At 41.8% G+C, this 26,707-nt stretch overlaps 2 protein-coding genes across 4 annotated transcripts; both read right to left on the reverse strand.

Moving 5' to 3' along the window:
* Positions 1-7,528: 7,528 nt before the first annotated feature.
* LOC134226461 (protein RER1) lies at positions 7,529-26,435 on the reverse strand. 3 transcript variants are annotated; one of them, XM_062707243.1, is made up of 6 exons: positions 26,166-26,435; positions 25,885-26,042; positions 25,635-25,750; positions 24,765-24,966; positions 24,488-24,705; positions 7,529-9,023 (listed from the first exon to the last, which is right to left on the reverse strand). In XM_062707243.1, the coding sequence occupies exons 3-6, from the start codon at positions 25,698-25,700 to the stop codon at positions 8,949-8,951; spliced, it is 561 nt and encodes a 186-aa protein (XP_062563227.1). In that variant the 5' UTR covers positions 25,701-25,750; positions 25,885-26,042; positions 26,166-26,435; the 3' UTR covers positions 7,529-8,948. The 3 variants fall into 3 exon arrangements, with proteins under 3 accessions (XP_062563227.1, XP_062563225.1, XP_062563226.1); XM_062707241.1 differs by having other exon boundaries at positions 25,885-26,012; positions 26,070-26,435; XM_062707242.1 differs by having other exon boundaries at positions 25,885-26,132; positions 26,317-26,419.
* On the reverse strand, positions 22,846-23,876 carry LOC134223607 (uncharacterized). Its single transcript, XM_062702799.1, has 2 exons — positions 23,099-23,876; positions 22,846-23,026 (listed from the first exon to the last, which is right to left on the reverse strand). Exons 1-2 carry the CDS (start codon positions 23,319-23,321, stop codon positions 22,851-22,853), a joined length of 399 nt encoding a protein of 132 aa, XP_062558783.1. The 5' UTR covers positions 23,322-23,876; the 3' UTR covers positions 22,846-22,850.
* Positions 26,436-26,707: the final 272 nt, after the last annotated feature.

Here is a 26,707-nt window from a genome sequence, read left to right on the forward strand (position 1 = left end):
TCGGTTCCTCCGGGAATTTGGAAAAAAAATCCTCCGACGATCCGCAAACGATTCCCCCGGCAATTAGAGCGATTCCTCCGGAAATTTACGAGATATTCCTCCATCAAATCGGAAATATTTTTTTGCGGCAATTCACGAACGATTCCACCGACAATAAGAAGCGATTCCGTTGGCAATCTGTGAAAGATTTGTCCTACAATATGTAGTACCCAAATAAGATTAAGATGCAGGCACCTTCACCACCCAGCCAGCGGCTCCGTCATTGTCACAATATTGTCACACAATACACAAATTATTCCTCCAGGAATTTACGACCGAATCATCCGGGAATTAGGGAACGATTCTTTCGGAAATTCGCGAACGATTCCTCTGGCAATTTGCTAACGATTCTTCCGGAAATTCGGGAAACATTCCTCCGGTCCACAAACGATTTCTTTTGTAAACCACCAATGATTCCTCCGGGAATTAGGGAACTTTCTCAGTTGCTTCGTTGCAAGATTATTGAAGGAGGCTTCGTTCTACGCTTCTAGGAAGCCTCCTTCCAAGCATCTTGGAAACATCCTTTCAAGAGGCACGAAAGCCTCTTTCAAGAGGCTCGAAGGATTCCTTTTAAGAGGATTTGAGGACTTCTTTCAAGAGGTTCGGATGCCTCCTTTCAATATGCACAGAAACCTCCTTTCAAGAGGCTCGGAAGGCTGCTTTCAAGAGGCTAGGAAGCATCTTTTCATGATACCTCTTTTAAATGGCTTGAAAAAAGAAGCCTCCTTTCAAATGGCTCGTAAGACTCCTTTCAAGATGCTTAAAAGCTTTCTCCAAGAAGCTCGGAATCCTTCTTTCAAGAAGTTTGGAATCTTACTTTCAAGAGAGGCTCAGAGGGCCTTTTTTAAGTGGCTCGAAAGCCACCTTTCAAGAGGCATGGAAGCCTACTTTCACTAGGTTCGGAAGCCTCCTTTCAAAAGGCCCGGAAGTCTCTTTTCAAAAGGCTCGAAAGGCTCCTTTCAGTAGACTCGGAAGGCTGTTTTCTAGAGGCTCGGAAGCTCTCCTGTCTCTCCTTTAAGAGTCTCAAACTTGTTTCAAAAGGCTCAGAAGCGTTTTTTAATGACTCGAAAGCCGCCTTTCAAGAGGCTTAGAGCATCCCTACAAGAGGCTCGAAAGCCTCTTTTTAAGAAGCGTGGAAGCCTACTTTCAAGAGGCTCTGAGGCATCTTTTTAAGTTGCTCGAAAGTTGCTGTCTTTCAAGAGGCTCGGAAGCCTACCTTCAAGAAGCGCGGAAGCCTACTTTCTTTCAAGAGACTCGGAAGCCTCCTTTCAAGAGGCTCGGGAGCCTCTCTTGAAGAGGCGCGGAGGCTTACTTCCAAGAGGCTCGGAAAACTCCTTCCAGAAGACACCTTACAAGTTGCAATCTATCAACTAGTCAGTTTGTGCCGAATATATTTAATCTTTTATCGTTTATGCAGCTTTCATATAGTCATAAAACAGCTCTGTCTGAATTAGCAACCCAACTTATGGATTAAAAGCTCATGTATGCAATTAAGTTGCTTGTTAGCAACTTCCCATATTACGGTGAGAAGCCTTCACATTGAAAACGTTTTCGCTCTTGTTATAGCACTAACAATATAGCGTAATGGGGCTATAAATGAACTAACGAAGCTTTTAGGCAACTTCTGTATCTTTGAAGATTGCACAACGTTTAAATAAACTCTATACAGCTTCTTTTTTTTGCTTATCAGTTTGGAACGTCAAAATCGCAATGTTTACATTTGATTTTTGTTGCCGGAGCTGTGTATGATGCAGCGTACACACCAGTCAAGCAGTTTGACGAACATTGACTCCACCCCCAAGAAAACGCATCGGTTGCTGCTTTGTTTGAACGTGTATGAAGTTGTTCGAACAACCATTTGACAGTTGGCGGCTCGGTTGGAAAAAATTAAAACGGTTTGATTTTGGTTTGAGTTGTCGAGGGCGGAGTCAAGCTATTGATTGCTGTAATGGAACGTACACACGGTCAAGTAGTTTGACCAACATTGACTCCTCCTCTTGTTTATTCAAACATCCATCAAGTTTTACCAACAGCGGCACGAACAATCAATTTATTCGACCAACAATATCACACACGAACGACCGAAGCGCCAACTTGAGCACCAACCATCAAAAAATATATGGGGGTTTGTGCAACTTCACTACAAATGCTAAAACATGTTCGGCGAACCTTGACTCCGCCCCCGTCAACTCAAACCGTTTTATTTTTTTCTAACCGAGCCGCCTGTGGTAGCTCACCGGATCCATTTCCAAGAATCTCGTTATTTCTTTTTTCGAATGACCAGAAAATAGAGACTCGTGACTTCACGTGCTTGTGCCTTGAAAACTGTACACTGAATGAATCTCTGAATTTTCTTCCACCTAGAAGGGTCCTCCACCGGAAGCGTTCTTTCCTTGTCTCACAAACATGTTTTTTTTTCTGGGCGAACAAATTCTCTTGCTGTCTCTCTCTCTCGCTCTCGCTCTTTCGTTCATACGAGCATCGGAACTTTCATTCATCCAGCTTCCTGTCAACAATCAACATGCGTTTCGGACTCACTCAGGACTTTGCGTTTTATTCATTCAGTTCTTGCGTTTCATTGGTCACAGAAAAAAACTCCATGGTAACAATTACTATTTTGTAGACTACGCCATGTTTTTAAAACAACCACAAATTTTCAGTTAAGTTAACCATGCATTCGGACAAATTCACCACTGATTCAGTTCATGTAACAACATTCCACCACGACCACAGTTGAATTTTACTGCGCGCATGCTAAAATCAAACGGGTTTGTTGTCTGCTGAAAATCGTCGGTGCGTATTCTTAAATTAACCCTCGGAATGGTAATTTCGACCGCAACATTTTTTTGCGTGTACTGTTAATTCGAATTAGCGAACATTGTGTTTTTTTGACGTATGTTATATTCATTCAAAATGGTTATAATCAATTTTTTTATTATTCTTTCATGGCCACTGTATATCCTACACCCCCAACTGGTTGTTCGAACAACTTCATACACGTTCAAACAAAGCATCAACCGAAGCGTTTTCTTGGGGGCGGAGTCAATGTTCGCCAAACCCCTCGTTTAGTCAAGCATCGACAAAGTTCTACAAACCTCAACACGCACACTCAATTTATTCGACCAACAATATCACACACGAACGACCGAAGCGCCAACTTGATCACCAACCATCAAAAAATATATATGGGGGTTTGTGCAACTTCACTACAAATGCTCAAACATGTTCGGCGAACCTTGACTCCGCCCTCAACAACTCAAACCAAAATCAAACCGTTTTAATTTTTTCCAACTGAGCCGCCAACTGTCAAATGGTTGTTCGAACAACTTCACACACGCTCAAACAAAGCAGCAACCAAAGCGTTTTCTTGGGGGCGGAGTCAATGTTCGTCGAACTGCTTGACTGGTGTGTACGCTGCATAAAGACATCAATAATGCTATAGTAGATAGTGTAAGAAAACAAGCCATGTAGAAGCAATATTTCTGTTGGCGGCTACTGTTAAACGATTAGCAGCGGATGCTACTGTATACAGATCGAGGAAATGCTGTGCTCCACAATTTCAGCGATTTATGATGCATACAAGTTAGCCAACAGAACATGCTGATAGATGTTTGAATAATAGTTGAAATAATGCTGAAAGTATAATTTTTAAGCTTATGTGCTAAAAGCAGCATGTAGGCCTAACGTTTATACAGCATGAAACTGAAAATAGCGTTAGTAAACCAACCTATGGGCCTTTTCACGAGACGTTTAAAAACAGCTGATTTTATCGTCAATTGACAGTTCTTCTATGAAAGTGACAGCTTCGGACTTGCAGGCCTGTTCAGCGGTTGTAAACAAGTGCAGTCTCGGCAGTGTCACATGAAAAGGCCTATAGGGTATGCGAAGAAGCACATCCATAATTTTTTCTTTGTTATTTACATATGTTAAAGTGACGGTGATGACAGAGCAGCAGCAATTGAATTAGGAGATCAGGAGTTCTAATCTGGGTTAGCAACAAAATTGATATTTCAGTTTAGAAAAAAACATTAAATAAACTCCGATATCTACTCTCGTTTCCAATAATATTTAATCAAATTGAAATCAGTGGCTGTATAAATCTTATTTACAGATTATTAATGTTTTAGTAAAGATTGAGAGAAAATTGTGTAACATGCTGTAAAGTAGTTGTGCAGGCACGTCAAAAACAGCTGAGTAGATTCGCCAGATTTACTGGTAAAATAATTGAATAGAAGTTCTTGAACATATGTATAGCACACATATTCAGCTTGAAGCCGTATAGACGAGCTGCAATAACATTGACATTGATATTAAATGTTAGTTGGGATGTTTATTTAGCATCCATCTCTCTACTCCGCTTTGACTGCCAAAGTTTGTTCGCTACCTCATTATATTCGGACAATGAGTTAGATACATTATTGTCTTCGATGTCAGTCCACTCGTCAAGGATCCCCCTTGTTGTCGGATGCTTCACCTGTTTCACTTGATTTTTTGTAGTGATTAGACTTCAAAGCGATTGGCCGACGAGCTCGGTGGTCTAGTGGCTACCGCTTCTGCCTTATAAGCAAGAGGTCGTGGGTTCAATTCCAGGCTCGTCCCTTTCCTACTTTGTATTTCTATCTTAGTTCTTTCTGTGTTTCACGTTCTACCAAAACGATTCCTACTGTTATAACCTTCCACACAATCCCAAAACCTCCCGTGGCACCTATGAGAGGTCGTAGAGTTCTCTGCATCTTTCTTAAGTTGGTGTCCAACTAGTCATCTTTTTCCTTCCTCAGCATTCGCAAGGACGTGGCCAGGACAGATCTCGACTATTGGATAGTGCAATGCTTCCATCTAAGAGATAGTGATTAGTCCCAAATCAATATCTGAGGTAACGGATGAAAGTAATGCTACTCTCATACAATAGTCTTGGCTTGTACCACCTACGAATTTGTGCGAAATGCTCAATGCTAATGCTAATGCTAATGCTAATTAGACTTCAAAGCGATTGGGTCCCTCTTGCAGCTGTCGATGAATCCCACTGAAGTAGTCGTCTTCGCGATCCCCTGGTTATCTTTGCTTGCCGAGGTAGCTGGGAGGCCATGCGAGAGTTGAAACTTGCGTGTTCAGAGCCATATCAGTGCTAGTCATGAATTATCATCTGAGCCTTTCTTCCAACCCAGTTGGCAAAACTTGGTGGCATTATTGGGCAGCATGCTACAAGGTCCACCACGGTTTTATGGGACGGAAGACAGCCTAGCCATTAGCCCACTCACCGTTTCAGTTCTATGTTACCCGGCCTTACTAAGAGAGTAGAATGTCTCGACCGCCAGCCCTCGCATTCAAAATATAGCAATTGAAACTTAACTGCAGGCCTGGTAGCGGGTCACTTTTTAGTGACTTGGTCACTTTTTTCGGGCTAGTCACTAAAAAGTCTCTTTTTTCGACCTCAAGTCACTAAAGTCACTTTTTCTCGCAAAAAGTCACTATTTTCAACTATTTTGAAACTATTGACAACGATTTTTTTAAAAGGCTTTATGTATCCATCGGAAGATGCTTTGTTCATGGCGGAAATGAAATTACGGACCTTGGAAAAATGATCGCTCTGTAACTTCGCCAGCCATTTAATTCGCGCAGGGGGTCCCGTAGCGTAGTTGGCTACACGTTCGCCTTTCAAGCGAATGGTCATGGGTTCGATTCCCAGTCCCTCCACCTAAACCCTCGTCAGTCGCCGGATGCGCAGCCTATGCGGTGGCGTATTGGGGTGCATGCCCCACCGTGAGGAGACCTGTTGATATCGTTTTTTTTTTAACTAAAACTTTATGCAGTAGGGGAAGGTGGGGAGACTTGATTCTCCCCTGTTTTACCAAGAACTAAAGTAGTGTTGTTATAGCGTATTTTTATAATAAATCCTCTAGACATATGATCGTTATGTTGCGAGTTTTTTTTTAATTGACAACCTTATTTACTCTATTATTTACTGTGTTTTGTTCCTCCTGAAGATGTTTTTTAGTGGCCACGCAAAATTAGAACAACTTCTCTCAATGATATTTGGTCATCATTTTGTTGGTCATCTATCATTTTTTCACAGCACAAATCCATAAATATGCTAAATGACCTTCATTGATAAAATGCTATCATTCCACCACAATTTGAGGATATTTGGATTTTAGGTTGTTGCCTCAATATGAGCAGACTTCCCTCATTGGGCATCCATATAAAAATTTGTCTAAAAAATTCAAGAAAGTATAATTTGTTCTCAAGCGGCCAATTTTTGTAGATTTGACAGATGTAATTTTGAAGATTGCATGCGCTGTCGAATTCCATAGCAAAAATCGTTCATGAATACGCACAGCAAGTCGGAAAACCTGCGTATTTTGGAGTATTTTTTTTAAAGTTCAGATAGCATGGTCCTCATTACAAGCAGGAGGTCGACGGTTCAATCCCAGGCTCGTTGTACATGAATCTCCATAATTTTTGTATTGTTTTCTACTAAAACGATCCGTACTGTTGTTCCTGTCGCACCAAAAATTCAAAAAAACATCCGTTTCACCTATGACAAATCGTAGAGTTCTCTGCATATTTCTTAAGTAGGTGTTCAGCTAATCCAATGATCGAAATTTTCACTCATTCTCACGAGAAGAGAATGCTCATTCACGAAGATTTTCGCCGAGAAATCATTTTCAGAAAACAAAAACAGGTGTTAAGAGTGATATCCATATTTCGCTCACTTCCAGTGGCGTAAAAATTTGATTTTCTTGCAGACTACTCACAGTTTTGAGTTGTCCTGCTTTTTACAGATATTGAGTAAAATTTCCGTGGGGTTGAAAGAGAAGGCAATACAAATTTACTTAGTCACTAAGTAGATAAAAGTTAGCGTGTACTATTTTTTCGTTTCTCTTCTGAGGTTGGTTCTAAGAGAAAAATGGTGAGTGAAAGATGTTTTCCACCACAAATTACGAAAAAATATTCTCCTTCGATCCAAAAACGCTTGATTTTTTTCTCATAGAACTTGCAACTGAAATTGTAAGCTTTTTCTGCAACTGAAAGTCACTATTTGGTCCCTTTTTTCGTCAGCTTTGGTCACTAAAGTCACTATTTTGAGTGGCTTCAGTCGCTACCAGCCCTGTAACTGGCATCAGTCTTAATGCGCCCTCGGGGTGGGACGTCATATTATCAGCTTCAGTATTAAACTGAACCTGAGGATATGACTAGATTTACACTACTACAGAATATCTAGATCCTAACGTAACGGATAATTGAACATCTAATTCCTAGTTAAAAGTATCATATACCAGTATAATAAATTAATCATTTTATTTTGGAATTATGGAGAGTGAAACCTGAAAAGTGTTGCAAGTTACCCCGTTTGACGGTAATAATCTCACTTAGCAACTGGAATCGGCCCGAAATCTGTACTAAGATCGTTGGGAGAGGTGCAAATTCCCCACCATCTTCATAGCATCCAGAAGGCTTTCGGATTGTCATCGTAAAACCTTCACTCGGGTTATCATTTTACTTTGTAATATTTATTTGGTTATCCAAGATTTTTCTTATTACAATGCGCTGGTTGCCACGGTTCACTTCCGTTGTGTATATTTTGTTTGCTTTGTCCTTTGCTGCTAAAGAATATTTTGTTGTTCTCAATGTAGATAGATTACTTTAAAGTGTGTTTAAATGTTAGGGTTTTTCACCTTTGCTCTTTTGTCTTCCACTCTGCTACGATTTTACATTTGAAGGGTTCGATCTTCTGGAGTAAATGTTCTTCTGTCTGCTGTTTCGAGAAGAGTCCCTAGCATTGCTAATGTTCATACAATTTCTGTAGCTTTTGTTCAAAGATAACCCATAAATTCCTCCAAACTAATGGCAAATTCAACGGAATCTATTTTAAATTATCTACTGCTGTTAATTGATTGTTTTGAAGAAGCCAACTCTTGGGATGAAGTTTGCACGCTTCGCTTCTTCGATCACTACCCTTGTGTTTGATATTTTAAACAATTACGAAACTAGCTAGAAGATAAGATGGGGAAGGAAACATGTACACAGAAAGATAATCGAACAACTCTGTGCCGAAAGTCCGATATTAAACTTACTAAAACTAAGATAGGGATATATATGGGAAACCGTCCTTAAATACGAAATAATAAAAAAGTACTAAATCAACATGCACCTAGCATTACTCAACTAAGAATATAAAGGGGTTTTGCGTTGAAAATAATAATCATAATAATTACTATTGCTGGAGTGTTTCGAATTTTTGAAACACTTGAAATAACTCTTCACCAAACACACCCGAACAGGTGGGTGGCTGACTACCACGAAGCGGAACCGAATTCAGATTTTTGTTTTGATACTTGAAATACGCAAGTCTCCATGCGTTCTAATAAATACGATCGTGGGTTTTAAGCTTTTTTTTTCAATCGATGTAAGCACAAATCAATGCCCTTCGTTAGGTCACCCGATGTCGATTTTCTCGAACAAAGGTCACCGCTCTTTTATCACCGTTTCCATTCGTCACAGCTCCTAACTGAAAAACAACTCATAAGTCGAAGCAACTACGTTACGAAACCAAAATAAATCGAATCTTCCTCTCGAGTCCTTCCTTCTCTCCATTTTTTTTTGTTTTGGGATAGTGAGGTTTGTCTGTCCGACTGTCCCTGCTGATGACGACTTGACGGAGGCTCACTTTGGATGGGTTGTTTTTCATACACGCGCGCACGCTTCTGGCTGCTCGTTCTCTCTTAGACAGTCGAAATGATCGGAACCACCGTGGAGGGGGATGCTGCTGTGGCAGCCGCCACCGGTCCCGCCGTGGCAGCAGAACCGGTGGCAACCTCCGCGGACGATACGACCGAAGACGACGACGATGATGACGACGACGACGAAGAAACGGATGATGCTGGTGGCAAGGTTTGTGCTTTTAATTGTCACTTTTCCGTCGGGACCGCCTGGTAGCGGGGCTTACTGTGGGTGAACGGCAGGTACCGGTACTTGATCATGTGCTGTAAGTGGAAGGAAGGTGGAGTTGGATTAGAGAATCAGGAATTTATTTATTTAATAATAAATATTAATGGCTAAAAGTTGGTCGTGGTAGGAAGAGCGATTTCAAATAATAATGCATAAACTGTAAAAAAGCACTCCCTGGACGACAAAGGGGAGAAAAAAAGATATTTTAGTTACTAGATAAAGATTGTCGCTGTCGTCGCTGTCCGAAACATCTTTTGCTGGCGAGGATAAGGGAGCTAAATGTCAACGAAGGAAAATCCATACGATTTGACAGCTTAGTACCCAACATGTTCCGGATCACCTTAATGAACCATTCCAAAAAATCCGATCAAGTTGAAAGCTATGGATCATTAGAATGGAGAAAATAAATTTGATCCGTTCAACAAAGGGATCCGGTTTGACCATCTACACATGTACCCCAGGTTGAGAACGGCTGCTCTAGGAGCTTTTCCTTAAACTCGTCCAGAAATTTCTCCAAAATTTTCCTACACGAATTTCTCCAGTACTTCTTCCAGCAATTCCTCTGGAAATTTCTATTGGTATTCCTGCGGGAGTACATCCAGGAATTCCCCATGAATCGCCTCCATATATACCTATAGGTTGCTCCGGAAATTCCTCCAGGAATGTCTCCGGAAGTATACTCTGGATCTGGATTTTTTTCAAGCATTTTTTTTCGGAAATTCCTGCAGCAATACCTCAGGAAGTTCCTCTAAGAATTCATCCAGAAGATCCTTCAAAAATGCCTCCAGAAACTCCTAGAGTGTTTTTTCAAGAAAAGGAATTCATCCTGAAGTTCCTGTAGGAATTGCTTCTCAAGTTCCTCCAGCTATTCCTCCGGAAGTTCCTTTAGAAATTTCTCCGGAAGTTACTTCAGAAAATCCTTTGGATGTTCCAACAGGAATTCGTCCGAAAGTTCCTTCTCCGAAAGTTCCTTCAGAAATTTATCCGAAAAATGCTTCAGAAACTCCTCCGGAAGTTCTTTCTGGAAATCATTTGGAAGTTCCATAAGTATGTTGGTGCTGGGGTTGATACCTTTCTCATGTAAAAAATACTTTAAAAAATGAGTATTTTTTAGCGTGTATGGGCATAAAAAAAAGTATTTTGGCCATAACTTCTGATCCCATAGTCCGATCTGGCCAATTTTTAATAGCAAACAATGGGACAAGATTCCCCGTTGAATGAAACATGTTGCAAGTAAATCGGACAATGCTAAGTTCCAAAAAGTTTTTTACAAAATTTGTACACGTACACATACACACACATACATACGCACACACAGACATCACCTCAGTTCATAAATAAATGGAAATGATCGACTTTTCAAACTTATTGGATTTTGAAATTTCTCGTTGTTGAATAATCATAATTTTAATATTGAAAACATTTGAAGACATTTTACTCGACTGTGAAGACATTTGAAAATATCCTCTGGCATCCAGCATCTAAAATCTGGCTCAAATATTGAAAACAGCTAAATTTGATTTTATGCCATTTATAAAAAAAAATAATGCATTTTACATTAGATTGCAATAATATATGCAACTTATTTATAGGCTGACCAGATCCTTTCGGTGAAAAAACGGGACAAATGCACTTGCAAAACGGGACATGTCAAAAAACCTTGTGGGAAAATTCAAAATGTGTGGGCTTAATTTTCATTTTCCGTGTAAAAAGTTAGAGAAATTTTTTAGAGTGAATCATTCACCACCATAACCTTCTTCTGTATTAAGTTAGTTGTGGAAAAATATAACAAATAATTCACTCTTCAAAATAACGCGGAAAAACTCGAAGGAGTTATTTAATTTATTAACGCATTCTTCATTTTTTTTAAATTGTGAAATTTTGAAATTTTTAATCTACTCTTAAACATGGATTTTATTACTGACCAATATCAAAAACTTTTCCAATTGTGAACAATTGAAAATAACAAAAAAATAGTCAAAGTACCCTGTCAAAAGGCATATGCGAAAAGAGCAATAGGGTAGGATTATAGATTTTTCGTGCTAAAACCCTTTTTCATGAATATAAGTGAGGGAAAATCTACGGACAAGAATAACAAGAAACGAACATTAATTAAATGTAATTTTAATTATTTCTATGAATATGGTTGGCGCATGTGCTTTAATGTAAAAACTAATCAACTCACAGTACTTTTTGATCGAAATTGATTTAAATGACGCTAAAAGTAGCCTCACACATCGGGAATCTTGTCCATTGTTTTTGTTCCATGTGCTTCTAAAAGAGTGAGATTCATGCAATTTCTTCACCAAAATTAAGACAAATCCCGGCTTATTTGTAGGCTGATTTTCAGCTCGGACTCTCGGAAATTTCCACCGGATTGTATTTTGAATCGGGCCGAAATTCTAACTTCCTACAACGAAATCCCATAAATCTTGCCCACACATATGAAAGCGAAACTTGCTGACAAGCTCCTGATCTGTAAACTAGCCTTAAAGTACGTGAGAACCAAAATCCGAACAAACTTTCCCTCGGTTTGAAAATGCCTCAAACTCGATTTGTTCAACTGATTTATAATTTTTTTTATTGTCGTCGATTTTTTACAGTAGGGGAACTGTACCGGGTTTGGCCATGTTCCTAATTTGGCCAATTTTACGAATGACTTCAAAAATAATGCGATTCGGGAGGGTTTTATTAGTTCCAACAAGAGATATATCCCTCACGATTCGACGCTGCTTTTCACTGATCGATTATTTTGGAAAATTATGTATTTTTGAGGGTTGGCCAAATTACCGCGTGCACTTATCCTATATGATTTCGGTGCACTTCTCCGGTGCACTTCTCTCTCTATATGATTTCGGTGCACTTCTCCTATATGATTACGAAATATTAGGAATTATTCAAAAAGACTGAATGATTCCTAATGATTCGAAAAGAATCAATCGAAAAAAAAACAGAATTACCTTCGCAAGAAAAGAAAATCGTAAATTAAATTTAATTTGGAAATTAGAATGTCTGTCCCTGCGCTTTATTTTCTTGACGTTGAGGCCTGACCTGATTTTCAGGATGTACTTGCCTACCAAGTTACCGGTTCCGTTTAATTCATTGATGAAATTATCCAAATTTGTAATGGCTTCGAAATAAACAGAAAAAGTCATTGAAATGAAACTGTATGAAGAAATTTCCCGTTGTCATTAACTGTGAAAAACCTTAAGAAAGTCAATCCATGCGAAATGCATAACGGCAAAAATATCTTCCTTTGAAAATCAACACAATCTCACACTTTTTTTTATTGATTTCGTCCACTTTCTTTGTATTTGGTTTGAGATTCCTGCCTAAATTATTGATTTTTTTCTTTTGGAAGAATCAATGAAAAAACGGGACAATTTGAGAATTTTTTAGATTACGACGGGACAGCACAATAAGGTCTAAAAAACGGGACTGTCCCGTTAAATACGGTACGTATGGTCAGCCTACTTATTTATAGATTCCCCCGTAACACTGGGAAGACACCTTTGCGTTGTGTGTTACGGTGTAAGATATACCACGCTGACATTGTCAGCTACAGATCCGGACACAACGAATACCTTTCCCAATATCCAACTCCGTGGTACTTATGAGGGTGTCGCTTAGTCGGGGCCTCTCATTAAGTAAGTACAACAACAACACTTCCTTCCCATCCCGAGTTACGGTAACGATGGGCGTGGCCAGGAGTAGTAATCCTCATGCTTTTTTGATTTTTTTTTCTAGGATTTAAATCAAGGACGACATCCACCTAATCTGAATGGAGATTTCAAAAGAAAAACATAAGTATCACTAGTGTCCAATGCTATGCTATGTAGTCATGGAAGTCATTTATAAGATTATGAAATGAAATTGCGGATTGTGAGATTTCATCTACATAAACCATTTTTTCATTTTCATTTGTTGTCTTTCTATTCCTGCTATAGCAACGAAACCTTTTGGGAATCCGAAGCGAATTCTTTTGCTGTTTCAAAGAGGAAGTATTCGGAGTCCCGAAGGAAATACTTTTGGGATTTCGAAGACTATTCTTTTAGGATTCCGAAAGAAAAAAAATATTTGGAATCCGGAAAGTAATTATTCTACGATCCCGGAAGGAATCCTTGTCATGGTGCCGCGACTTATTTTCAAAATAAAAATTCCTTGATTTTTGCAGGTTTTTTCCAGGGTTTTTGTAAAACTTCCCGGATTATGAAAGATACATCGAATACATACATAACTTTTAGGAGCGTCACGGTTTTAAGTTATACATGGTGCAGATGATTTATTTATGTGAGAAATAAAGTATAAATTAGTTTGGAAGCTAAATAGAAAATTGATAATTATAGAAGGGATTGCCATTATAACAACAAGTTTCTCAGTAACAACGTTGTTTTCTCTAAAGGCGACTTTTACACTTAATTCCTTCAAAAATTCTAGGACGAAATTCTAGGAACTTCCGAAAAAAATCCTATTTTATTTATTTATTACCAGACTAAGACCGGAGTGGCCTGTGCAATATATAAAAGTCTTCTCCATTCAGCTCGGTCCATGGCTGCACGTCGCCAACCACGCAGTCTGCGGAGGGTCCGCAAATCGTCCTTCAACTGATCGATCCACCTTGCCCGCTGCGCACCTCGCCTTCTTGAGCCCGTCGGATCGGATCAGACCCTTCAGTCTGATGTAGGCTTCCTCCATCTTTTCAAAGTTACGTGCCATAATATTTATGTCGTCAGCGAAACCAAATTACTGGACGGACTTCGTGAAAATCGTACCATTCGTGTCAACCTTTGCCCTTTGTAATACTCCCTACAAAGCGATGTTGAATAGCAGATACGAAAGACCATCAACTTGACGTAACCCTCGAAGGGACTCAAGAATGCCGCCGAAACACGAACTACGCATATCACCCGGTGCAGCGTCGCCTTGAACAACCGTAGCAGTTTAACCGGAAATCCGTGTTCGTGCATAAGCTGCCATAGCTGGTCCCGATCGATTGTATCATATGTGGCTTTGAAATCGATAAATAGATAATGTGTGGGCACGTTGTATTCGCGGCATTTCTGCAATACGTGGCGTACGGCGAACACCTGGTCTGTAGTAGAGCGTTCACCCATAAATCCCGCCTAGTACTGCCCCACGAACTCTCTTGCATCTGGTGTTAGTCGGCGGCATAAAATTTGGGAGAGTACCTTGTAGGCGGCGTTCAGCAATGTGATTGCGCGGTAGTTGCTACAATCCAGCTTATCGCCTTTTGTGTAGATGGGACACACGACACCTTCCATCCGCTCCTGTGGCAGAACCTTATCCTCCCAAACCTTGGTAATTACCCAGTGCAGCGCTCCAGCCAGTGCCTCACCACCATATTTAAACAGATCTCCTGGAGCTGGCCAACTCCAGGGGCTTTGTTGTTTTCACCCGGCCGATCTCCTACTGGATTTCCTGGAGATTCGGAGCCGGAAGACGTATGTCCTGCGCGCGTGCTCCTAGGTTCATTACCATACCGCCACCGTTGTCTGCCATATCGCCATTCAGGTGCTCGTCGTAGTGCTGCCGCCACCTTTGGATCACCTCACGCTCGTTTGTAAGAAGGTCCCCGTTTATGTCCTTACACATATCAGGGTGTGGCACGTGGCCCTTACGTGAACGGTTCAACTGCTCAGAGAACTTTCGTGCATTATTAGCGCGGTACAGTTGCTCCGTCTCTTCACGGTCTCGATCTTCCTGCTGGCGCTTTTTCCTCCGGAAAATCGAGTTTTGTCTGTTCCGCGCCCGTTTGTATCGTGCCTCGTTCGCCCTCGTGCGGTGTTGCAGCAATCTCGCCCATGCTGCATTCTTCTCCTCAACTAACTGCTCACATTTGCCGTCATACCAGTCGTTTCTCTGATCCGGAGCCACCGTGCCTAGTGCAGCGGTTGCGGTGCTTCCAATGGCAGATCGAATATCTCTACAGCCATCTTCAAGAGATGCTGCGCCTAGCTGCTCTTCCGTTGGGAGTGCCACTTCCAGCTGCTGCGCGTAGTCTTGGGCTAGCCTACCGTCTTGTAGCCGCCCAATGTTCAGCCGCGGCGGACGACTCCGACGCGTGTTGATCACCGTCGAGAGTTTTGAGCGCAGGTATACTGCAACGAGGTAGTGGTCGGATTCAATATTCGCACTGCGGTAAGTGCGTACGTTCGTGATGTCGGAGAAGAATTTACCGTTGATTAGAACGTGGTCGATTTGGTTTTCCGTTACTTGATTAGGTGATTTCCATGTGGCCTTGTGGATATTCTTGCGGGGGAGGCTGCAAAGTTTATGCATCGTTAGCCGTTGACGTTCGATACGGTATGCAGACTATCCCGTCCGATGACCGGTCTATACATTTCCTACCTGAGCGTTCATGTCACCGATGACGATTTTGACGTCCCGCAGTGGGCATCCATCGTATGTCTGCTCCAGCTGCGCATAGAACGCTTTTTTCTCGTCGTCGGATCTCCCTTCGTGTGGGCAGTGCACGTTGATGATGCTATAGTTGAAGAAACGGCCTTTTATCCTCAGCTTGCACATCCTTGCGTTGATTGGCTGCCACCCAATCACGCGTTGGCGCATCTTTCCCAGCACTATGAAGCCGGTTCCCAGCTTGTTGGTGATGCCACAGCTTTGGTAGAAGGTAGCCGCTCGATGCCCGCTTTTCCACACTTTCTGTCCTGTCCAGCAGATTTCCTGCAGCGCTACGACATCAAAGTTGCGGGGATGTAATTCATCTTAGATTATCCTGTCGCAACCTGCGAAGCCTAGCGACTTGCAGTTCCATGTTCCAAGCTTCCAATCGTGATCCTTTATTCGTCGCCTAGGTCGTTGCCGATTGTATCGAGTCGTATTATCTTCTATGTCGTTCGTAATGGTTGTTTGTAAAGGCGGCTTATTGGGCCTGCGCAAACCTCCTGTCTCGTCGGAGGGCCGTCGTGTCAGGGCTGTTTAGCGTCCCACCTAACACCAGGACTTGGGCTTGTGCGCTTTGAGCGGCACACGGTCGCTTTGGAGCCTACTTGCGGATTCATGCAGCTTTTTATAGAGGTTTAACAGGGCCCACTGTCAAACCCCACCACATCCTAGGCAGGCGCCACAACTCGCAGATGGCCTGGGGAGGGATCGTCAAGCCCTTGGACATAGTCCCTGCTGCCCCCTGCTGCCTTTTCTATAACTAATTATGCTCAAATTTGGCCTAAACATTCTTTGCATATCAAAGAATATTGTGGCCAAAACAAAACCTGCCGAAGCCGTCATTTCCCCTAATAATGAAAATTTTACCTGTTATGAAACTATGGTTAAATAATAAAATTAATAGTAGTTTGTGCAACAAGTTGCAAAAAGATGATTTTTTAGCAGGAGTTGTACGTTTATTCAACGAGGCTTGTCGAACTCGACGTGGCATTCTGGGGAAATTTTTTAAAATTCAATAAAACGATGGTCTTCTAATAAACCTAAATTTCTAAATGACAGAGTATAAGTATTAAAATTAATTAAAAATGGGTGGCCAAACACTCTCGAATTAAAAAATCTTTTAAATCTAATTAATTCTTTATTTTATTTTAGATTGAAAAAATCCGACCAATTAATTCACCTCCACACATTTTTTTTTGTATTTATTCTTAATTGCTAATAAACAGATTTTTTTAAATAAAAATATGATATTTCTGAAATAATTTCAATCAAAAAGTTTTGAATTTAGTGGCTTATGTCAGAACCACTTCTGACATAACTTGCTCTACATTACAGACTTATTTCGAAGGGTCGCAAGGCAGATTTAACAATCATAAACGAATTTAACAATCATAATAAACTTTCTGTCATTGGCGCCCTTACCGCTCATTATTCTCCCTGACGCTGAGAAACATAAATTTTCCTGTGATGAAACTGAGGCCGTTCACTATCTTTGTCACCGGAGGGTATTAAAGCTCACCAACAGACGTGGTTCTGGTTCCAATATTCCTCAATTCTGTACTCTTTACTTGAGGTGAGCATTTTAACAAATTCCATATGTGAAGAAAAATATTATAGTAGACATGAATAGGAAATAACCTCAAGATTTTCACAACATATTTGGATCTTCTTTGGTGCATATTTCCCAAATTCAATATTATTGCTACCAGATTCACATTTGATTTGGTTGATGATAATAGGTACAAATGATTTTGCTTTGAACTTTTTTACAACAGGCAATATAAAGATAGTGACTTTTGTGACCATTTTCCGAAAAATAGTGACTTTAGTGACTTTTGGATGCAAATAGTGACTTTTTCGTGACTAAACTCAAAATAGTGATCAAGTCACTAAAAAGTGACTCGCTACCAGGCCTGAAAATGCGAATGTTACAAATATGCGATCATGGGCAGTTTAGCCGAGCACGAAAGGTATGTAGGCTACATTTTACCTAAACTTCCGAAGGAATTTACCTTTGCGCCGACAGTAGCAAAGCTCAAGTGCCTTTTCGGAGCAAAAGAATTGGTAATCAGTCGACGATAGCGATGCCTGCAAATAGCGAAAAATCCCTCAGAGGATCATGTGGCGTTCGCTTGCAGGATGAATAAAGCGTGTGTTGAATTTGAGCTCGACAAGCTCACTGAGGAGCAGTTCAAGTGCTTGGTGGACTGGACGTGTGTGGCCTCAAATCGAAGAATGACGTCGAAATTCCGACTCGTCTCCTCACAAAAATTGAGGACAACAATGACGTCACGTTGGAGCAACTTTCGGAGGACTATCTGTTCAACTTAAAACATGACAGGGCGATGATCGAATCTCCGACTCTCTTTGGCCAAGTTCAAGCAGTGCGCAAGTTCGATAGCGGAAAACGATTTGGAAAGCGTGAACATCAAAAACGGCTCTGCGGTGTGCTACATTTCCTTCGGGACTGTGGCTACAAAATCCACAAATACAACGATTGTGGCCGATTCGGGCACCGTGAGGGGTACTGCGACAGTTCCGTAAACTTGGAAGCAGACGCAGAATGCGGGAAATTTCAAGCAAGGTGTTGGCCGACGACATGTGCAGCGTGCAACAGCGGCGCCGATTTGTTTCCGTTGTCATATCCGGAACGCAGATACGGTTGCAGCTTGACACGGCGTCATCAGCAGGGACATATGGAAGAAGCTCGGAAGTTGTGTTCTAGCACCAGCTACAGTAAAAGCGAAGACAGCGTCTGGCAACTTTCTGCCGCTCGATGGAGAATAAGAGTGCGATGTCACGATCGGAGGAAGTACACGATGCGAGCTGGTCCGCGTCTCCAAGATGCAACTACATCTGCTCGGTTCCGATCTATTTTACAGCTTTAGTCTCTGGTCTCTACCCATGGACACCTTCTGTTGCAGCGGTTCTGGTTCCCCAGCTTCACTCGAGTCATCCTTTCCGAAATTTTCCGGCGAAAAGCTCGGTTTGTGCAGTAAAACCAAAGTGAAATTTTTTTTTTTTTTCGAGGGTTGACCAGCTGTAGTCTTAATAGACTGGTATCTCGGCTGGGCTCTCCATGTGATACACAATACTAGCAGACGACTCAAGCTATGTTGCTCACTAGGTCACTGCGGCCTGGGTTTGTATTGTGATCATACCGATACATTATTCTTTCTATCTACAGTCTGTCAATTATAAACCGAACAAATAATGGAAGCTCAACATGTACATAGATGTTTTCTGAATAAGTAGTTAACATGTAAATTTAATTATTAGTTACTTGGAGCCGACATTCAATACCTAATAGTAGTCTATGTTGACAACGGGTGGTACTGTTGCCATTTCCAAGTAACAATTTCGAATAAAGATGTAATGATATCATTCTGGTAGGGTAGTTTCAAAATAGATTAATTTAAGTACTATTGTAATAAATGGACACATTGAAGAGCTTCCCTTATTTTAAAACGGTTGAGTATCGGATGTTTGTCAATACGTTGTCGAGTTAATTGTATCCTATCAGTCACAGTAATGTCATATGTTAAATGTTAAAGTTTCAGTAGTCTAATAGTGATCATTATACAAAATTTCTGTCCAGTTGTTCCGTAATTGCTTTTTTTGTCAAGTTCTATTCCCTTTTCTAATATTCAAACCTTTATTATTTATTAAAATAATGAGGTCTAAAATTCAGTTATTCAGATTCAGGGTATGCAATATTCAACGCATCATATGGTCTATCCTCATTTCCGTAAGTGGTCAAGTTATTAGTCTTGTAGCAATAATAGTGGTACTAGTTATTCTCTATCTTGTGAGTGCAATGGTCTCAATTAACTATTCTAAACAGAACTCTGTCTCTTATCTTTCTGTCCACCGATGGTCATGTATTTATTTTCGTTTTTTATTATTTATTTGATATCTTTGAATTTCAGTCATTTATTTTACTATCGGTCATTTATTTTATTATAAGGTAAAGGTCAGCGAATTTGTCTTAATACGAGAAACACTAAGTCATGTCCCCTATATATCCGCTAATTTTTCTAACTAACCTAATAGAAGGAAGAGAGAAACAGTTTTTTTTGCGTTGATCCATGCAGCTAGAGAGACTAAAATAAAAAGATTATCGAGAAGATATAATAGATACATTCACTATCTCCAATGCCAAATTAGTAAATCTACAAATTCTACTTTTCACTACTAAAATTCTACTTCAGCTATACGGGTACAAAATGAATTATTGTTAGCTACTACTACAAGTATAAATAGATGTATGCTATTTGGATAAGCGTTTGTTTCAGGGTCTTGTTAGTATTAGAGTTATGTTAGTTAGACCCCTACTGAGCCCTGCCGGCACCTCCAAATTTACCAATAGGCAGTTGTTGTTAGATCGTGCGACACCAACCATTAGTTAACTTGGAGGCATGGTACCTCAAGTGTTTGGTATAACTGTTGACCTTATTTAAGTAAGATGTGATAAAAGTTTCTCTACGGAGCTTATTTTCAAACCATTACCATTAAAATAACGATATTCTTGTGAAAGAGATATAAAAAATGGAAAAATATCCTAATTTTTTTAATTTAGTGTTGAACTTAACCTTTGTTTGAAAAAAGCACTCTATTAAACAACAAAAATAAAAATAAAATAAAAATCTTTTTAAGACACTTGAAATATCAACGTCAAGCCCCTTATCCATGGACAGGGCAGTGAAACCAAAGTGAAATTGAGGCTGAAAGAAAGTATTCGACCCGTTTTCTGCCCGAAGCGTCCGGTAGCGTATGCGAGCTCGATCGACTGGAGAAACTCAACATCATCACTCCTGTCGACTACTCCGAATGGCCGCTCCTATTGTTGTCGTTCGCAAAGCCAACGGTACGTCGGTACCAACCGTCGGAACTATTCCACGGGATTGAATGCTGCTCCCAATTAGTATTCGCTTCCACTTCCGGAAGACATCTTCGCCAAGCTCACTGGCTGTCCGACGCTTTCTTGCAGGTGGAAGTCGACGAGCAGCACCGCAAGTTGCTCACTATCAATACGCATCGTGAACTCTATTCTTACAACCGTCTTCCGCCGAGTGTGAAGACAACATCTGGTGCATTCCAACAGCTTATCGACACAATGCTTGCTGGCCTAGAATGCATTTCCAGCAACCTCGACGAAGTCATCATCGGAGGTAAAACAGAAGAAGCGCACGATCGCAACCTTTGAGCTGCTTTGAGGCGAATCCAGGAATGCGGTTTCACCATCCGCGTCGACAAGTGCACTCTTCGTAAGCAGCAAGTACAGTATACGTGGGTCTCGTCAACGACGGTTACGCCCGGTTCCGACCAAGATCGAAGCGATATCCAAATTACCGTCTCCTAGCGATGCCTTCGGTGTACGGTCCTCCTTGGGGGCCATAAACTACTACGGCAATTCGGTCCGTTCCAGTGGACTCCGGAGTGCCAAAAAGCGTTTGAGAAGTTCAAACAAATCCTCTACTCGGATTTTTTTTTTCTTGAGCAAGAGTAAACGGAAATCTGCGAACAGACACCCGAGGAGGTTAACTCTGGTAGTGTGGGGATGGGTTCACCCGACCCACCAAAACCAAAACACTTTCACCAGTCCGTATCCCCCGGCCCGCAATTAAGCAATACAATACAGGGGAGGACTATTGAGAACGCTCACGCCTATGCTACCGCACTCGACGTTATTAGCATTAGCATTAGCATTGTTACGGTGTAATTCGTAGATTGGACACTAGTGATACTCATGTTTTACTTTTGAGATCTTTGTATAGAATGCTATCAGAAATCAAGAAGGGGAGTGGTCCTTGATTCCAGTCTTAAACAAAAATAACAAAAGCATGAGGATTACTACTCCTGGCCACGCCCATCTTCACCGTAACTAGGGAGAGCCACTCTTCTTCTTCTGTTCTTCAGCTTTATTCTTCTTCTTGATTATTTCCTCGTCCTTTTCTGTATCCTGGTTGCTTTGCGGGAGCATTTCTCTCAGCTTCTCGATGATTCGATCTTTGATGTTGAGGTTTTCCTGCAGCTTGTCAATCGTCTCAGTAAGCTTGGCGACTTGGTGGACCAGGTCTTCGATCGTTCCGTTTTTTTGGGTGGAATCGAGCCGGTTACTTACTCCGGATTTTCGTGTTTGGTTGGCTTGCTTGTCGAAGGTGTTTGCATGTCCTGACCCGGAGCGAGCCTCGTAGTCCTTGCGTGCTTGTACATAGGAGATTCCCTGGTCGAATCGGATCCTCTGAATTTCTACCTCTTTGAGGTATTCCGGGCATTTATGGCTTGACTGATGGTGTTCGTTGGTTTTGCAGAAATTGCAGAACTGGGGCTCGGAATATCGTGGGCGGTTGGTTGGAGAGTTGCTTGCTTCGTCGATTGCCATGGTGTCGTCGATGGGGTGGCATTTGGCGCAGTTGCCGCAAATTTGCGTGTTACTTGGGCAACGCTTGCTGGAGAGGAAGGAAGTGTTGGTGTGGTACTTACTTAACGAGAGGCCACCGACTTAGCGACACCCTCATAAGTACCACGGAGTTGGATAATGAGGAAGGTAAACGTTGGGTCAGGATTTGCCTGTAGCTGGCAATGTAACCGTGGTAGATCTTATCCCGTAACACACCACGTAAAGGTGTCTACCCAGCATTACGGGTCTATGCTAACGCACTCGACGTTATAACACAAAATCGACTTTAAGGGTGGTAACCTCATCACCCGTCGATCGCAAGCTATGATAAAAACCTGCCGGCCTGTATCATATACTCGCGCCTCGCACACTACGATCCGAAGCGGGAGATCATCGTCGCTGCCGACGCTTCCTCCATTGGACTAGGAGCGATGATTAGGCACAAGTTCCCCGATGGTACCATCAAGGTTGTCCAGCATGCCTCGAAGGCACTCATGAAAGCGGAGCAACGTTACAGTCAGCCGGGCGGTGAAGGTTTGACCATCATCTTCGCCGTTACGAAGTTCCACAATATGCTCTTCGGACGGCACTTTCGTTTTCAAACGGATCATCATCCTCTGCTGCGGATCTTCGGATCCAAGAAAGGTATTCCGGTCTACACTGCAAACCGCCTTCAACGCTTCGCACTCAACTTGCTACTCTACGATTTCGACATCGAGTACGTCCTACTCACAAGTTCGGCAACGGGGACCTGCTTTCCCGGTTGATCAACCAGCACGTCAAGCTCGATGAGGATTACATTAACAACCTGGAAGGGGATCTCAGGTCAGTTATATCTAGTTCCGTTAAAGTGTTTCCCATCGTTGCATCGCAAGCGCTGCCTGGAACAGTTCCATCGTGGCCATCCCAGCTTGCAGCGTATGGCATGCCAGCATGCCACCAGTGCGCGTCCGTATCTAGATCACATACTCACTCTCACCAAATCCAAATTCAGTCACATTGCAGTTGCTGCAACAAAATTGATCTGAATTTGCTACTAGGGCATCCTTTGTTTTCTCGGCTGGGTATGCCTGCTACACTGGTCAGCGACAACGGTTCCCAGTTCACCAGCGCCGAGTTTGCGGATTTCTGCATCACCAACGGCATCGAACATCTCACGACGGCTCCGTCCCATCCACAGTCCAATGGCCAAGCGGAAAGATTCGTGGACACCTTCAAACGGGCAAGATTAGAGAGGGGAAAGGATCGATACAAGAAGCACTGGATACATTTCTTCTAACGTACCAAAGTACCAAAGTAGAACCGTGCTCTTCCCGACCAGAAGTCGCCATCCGAGGTCATGTTCGGGCGCAAAATCCGCACGTGTCTCGAACTTCTGCGTCCTCGGAAGCCTCCTTTTAAGAGGCTGCATTTCAACCGGCCAATCATCTCCTGGTTTTCTGGGAGGTCCGGAGCTGGAGAACGATTGTCCTGCGGGCGTGTTCTCAGGTTCGGCACCGTACGCCATTGTTTGTCTGCCATATCGCCATCCAGGTACTCTTCGTAATACTGCCGCACGCTGGTTCGTATGAAGATTCCCGTTTATGTCCTTTCACGTGGCCCTTACTGCCGTCATACGCATATTTGTCCCATGTTTGCTGGGATTCCTATGTACATGGGACAAATATGCGTATAACGGCAGCTTAGGCTTTATGCAAAAATTGCGTAGTGCAAAAATCGGTACATATTTTGAACCGCCGACCCACCTCATGTAACAACAAGTAACGCGTGACTAGACATTATATTTATGCAAATTGCGTATCCGACTTTGATTTTTTATATAATTATTTTGTTACGTAACGTAATTTGTGCACAAAGCCTTAACGTGAACGGTTCAACTTCTCATTGAACTTTCGTGCGTTTTTAGTGCGGTAAGTGCTAGCGCTTATTCCTCCAGAAAATCAAGTTTTGTCTGCTTATCGCCCGCTTATTGTCCGCTATATCGTGCCATGTTTGCCCTCGTACGATGCTGCTGTTATTTTGCCTCGTCTTTCTGTCCTGTCCAACACACTTAGTGTGGCTATGTTGCGGGGATGTAGTCAATCGTAAATTATCCTGCCGTAATCTGCAAATAGCGACTTGCAGTTCCAGTTTCCAACCTTCCAATGAACATAGTTTCTGCTGCCCTGCCCTGCATCGAGGTCATCTTGCAATTTGCTTTTAGATCAGCGTCTCCATTCCAATTGAACGGATCAATTTAAGCGAGGAAACGAAATATTGTTTGTGCTTCCGTAACCGTTTCAGGGAATGACTGTCATAAACCTAATCAGTATGCAACATTACGTGCCAACTAATTCTGTGTCAGCTTTGAGTACTTTGGGAGATAAGTCAATGACATCATTTTGATAAGATAAATCTGTATTTGGGCGTAATTGCAAACAAAAAATGAGAAAACAAATTCCTACCCATAACAATAACTTTCTGAAAAATCATAACATGTAGGGCCTATCCGATAAATCGAGTAAAATTCTATCAAATAGGAAATTTTGTTTTGGGGAAAAATGTTAACATTCTACGAAATCGTTAATACACATGTTTATAGCAAACACACCCAAATCTCTTAGTACTCCAGAAACGTGAATTTACTAATCCACGTTCTTTAAATAATAGCAAGACCACATAAACTCTACTTACCCTAATCTGCCGCTTCATGGTAATGCAGAACAGCGTAATGAAGTACATCACCAAAATCGGCCAGAACACCGGAACGTTGAACACCTCGAAGAACGTGCAGATGATCCCGATGACCGTACTCTTGCTGATGGCGTACCAGAACTTGAACTCCGGTAACCGCCGGATGAACGGCCGAAATTCTTCGTTCGCTCTGGTCGGCAATTCGGGGCCTTGGTCGTCTGAAAAGCAAAAATCCAACATTAACGTCCTGAATGGTGGTTCTTGCACGAGAGCATACCATCCAGATCCAGGGCGGGGTCGATCTTCGGCGTCAGGAACGCAATAAACAAATTCAGGTGATAGATCCCGAGGGCGTACGTCACAATGTACCAGCCCTGTTTGGTGAATACTCGTAGCAGGAAGAGGAGAATCAGCACGATCGCGCCCGCCCATCGGAGCCTGGTGTGCGGTGTCCATCGGTCCAACTGAAGCTGGTATAGCTGCAATGGTTATGACAATTGGGTAAAAATTTGCGAATACAAAATTTGCAGCAATTTTTCTTTGATTCGAGGAATTTTTAATTCAAAAATACATTGAAGCGTTTAAATAAATAACGTAATAAAATAACAGTATACAATTAAATAATAGTTAATAAACGATTTGATTCAGCCATAAGAACAAAATCTTTGGTCTAACAGATGGCAATGAAAGCATACATGAATTTGATTGGTAAAGTGCGATATTTTATTCACAACCAACTCGAAAAAATAAAATTTGTTGAAATCGAAGGGATTGTTTCCGTTTTTTGTAACGATTACCTACTCCTTGAATGCAGATTATTTCGTGAATATCATCAGAGCATAAAGTAGAAATAACTCATATTTATTTTGATTAAAAATTACTTTCTTAGTCACAAAAGACTTTAGCTGTTTTGTTCGATGATTTTTAGCATTCGCGTGCCAAAATTTTCACAAGTTAGAAAAAAAACTGTATAATTATTCAACTAATTAGAACGACTGACTTTAACAAGAACGTGTAAAGAATGCGAGGTTTTTCGATCTGGCTGGAAAGGTAAACAAAGCACGTAATCAATTTTCTAAAACTAGATCCTAATCGAGAACACTGTTTTTCAAAATAAAACTTCCCGAATTGTTCAGATGGTCCATACCTGTGAAATACGTTTGAAGAACTGTGACACCACATTCCTACTGGGAGCCGACTCCTCGTTCATCATGATGTTGCTTTGATTGCTTCCAAAGTGCGTCCAGCGCGCTCCTCTCTGCCCTGCAAGAGAACAGAACAAATTGTCAAACCATCAAGGGAATTACTTTTTCAGCTGACGCGACAGAACACATTGACTTGACGCTGCGCTGCTGCTGCGCCTAATCCAATTAACAAATGGGTCGAGCAATACTCACTTCAGTTGCCTGCTCCGTCTTCTGGCAGAAAGATAAAATCAAGTTCGTTCTTCCTTTCCGCAAAGCAATCAGTTCACTGTCCCTCTTTCTTCCTCCCACCCCTCCGACGACGAATCAGCATATAAGCCCTTAAAAAGGAAAACTGAAAACACGGGACCCTCCCCCAGAACCCTTTTCTTCACTACTTGTGTGGTGGTGGCACTTGCGATAATATTCAGTAGGACGAGGTCGTCTTCCTGCTCGTCACCCTGAATAATTTAGCAATGGGAAAGAATTATTACACCGCTGTTACTTCTGCCACTAGAAAAACAGATGCGCCGATTCTCGTCCGCGTCCTCCCGTTCTCAAATCGATACAACTGAAGCAACAAATTTCAAACACCACACTTTCCACGGAAAAGAATCGAACGATTTTCGCAATCAAATTTATTACACAGCGTTGGCTGATTGCGGAAAATGTCCAGCGAAAAAAAAAATCACTCGAGTTACAGAATTTTTCGCTGAAACACTCCGCGACCGTCAGCCGAAGAACCGTCAGCCGTCGCGAAACCACGTCAATCTGTCAAAAATGGACAATCAGGCGATGGTGGTATAAAGTTGGTGAACGCGATCTGAAAATACGAACGCGTTCTCTGTGTTATACGAGTAAGCACACAGGGCTCGTATAGTTAATCATTGGTCAAAACTTGGCTCTCGTTGAACGCACAGTAAACTCAAATTATTTATTGCCTGATTTTCTTAAAATTGCACGCGGCGTACCCTTCAGGAAAGGTACCGCCGCGCTTTTTGCACCCCGTTTACTTGATTCTTATGAGTGAATAGCA

Source organism: Armigeres subalbatus, chromosome 3 (genome assembly GCF_024139115.2).
Source record: "Armigeres subalbatus isolate Guangzhou_Male chromosome 3, GZ_Asu_2, whole genome shotgun sequence".
In the NCBI taxonomy this organism is placed as follows: Eukaryota; Metazoa; Arthropoda; class Insecta; order Diptera; family Culicidae; genus Armigeres; species Armigeres subalbatus.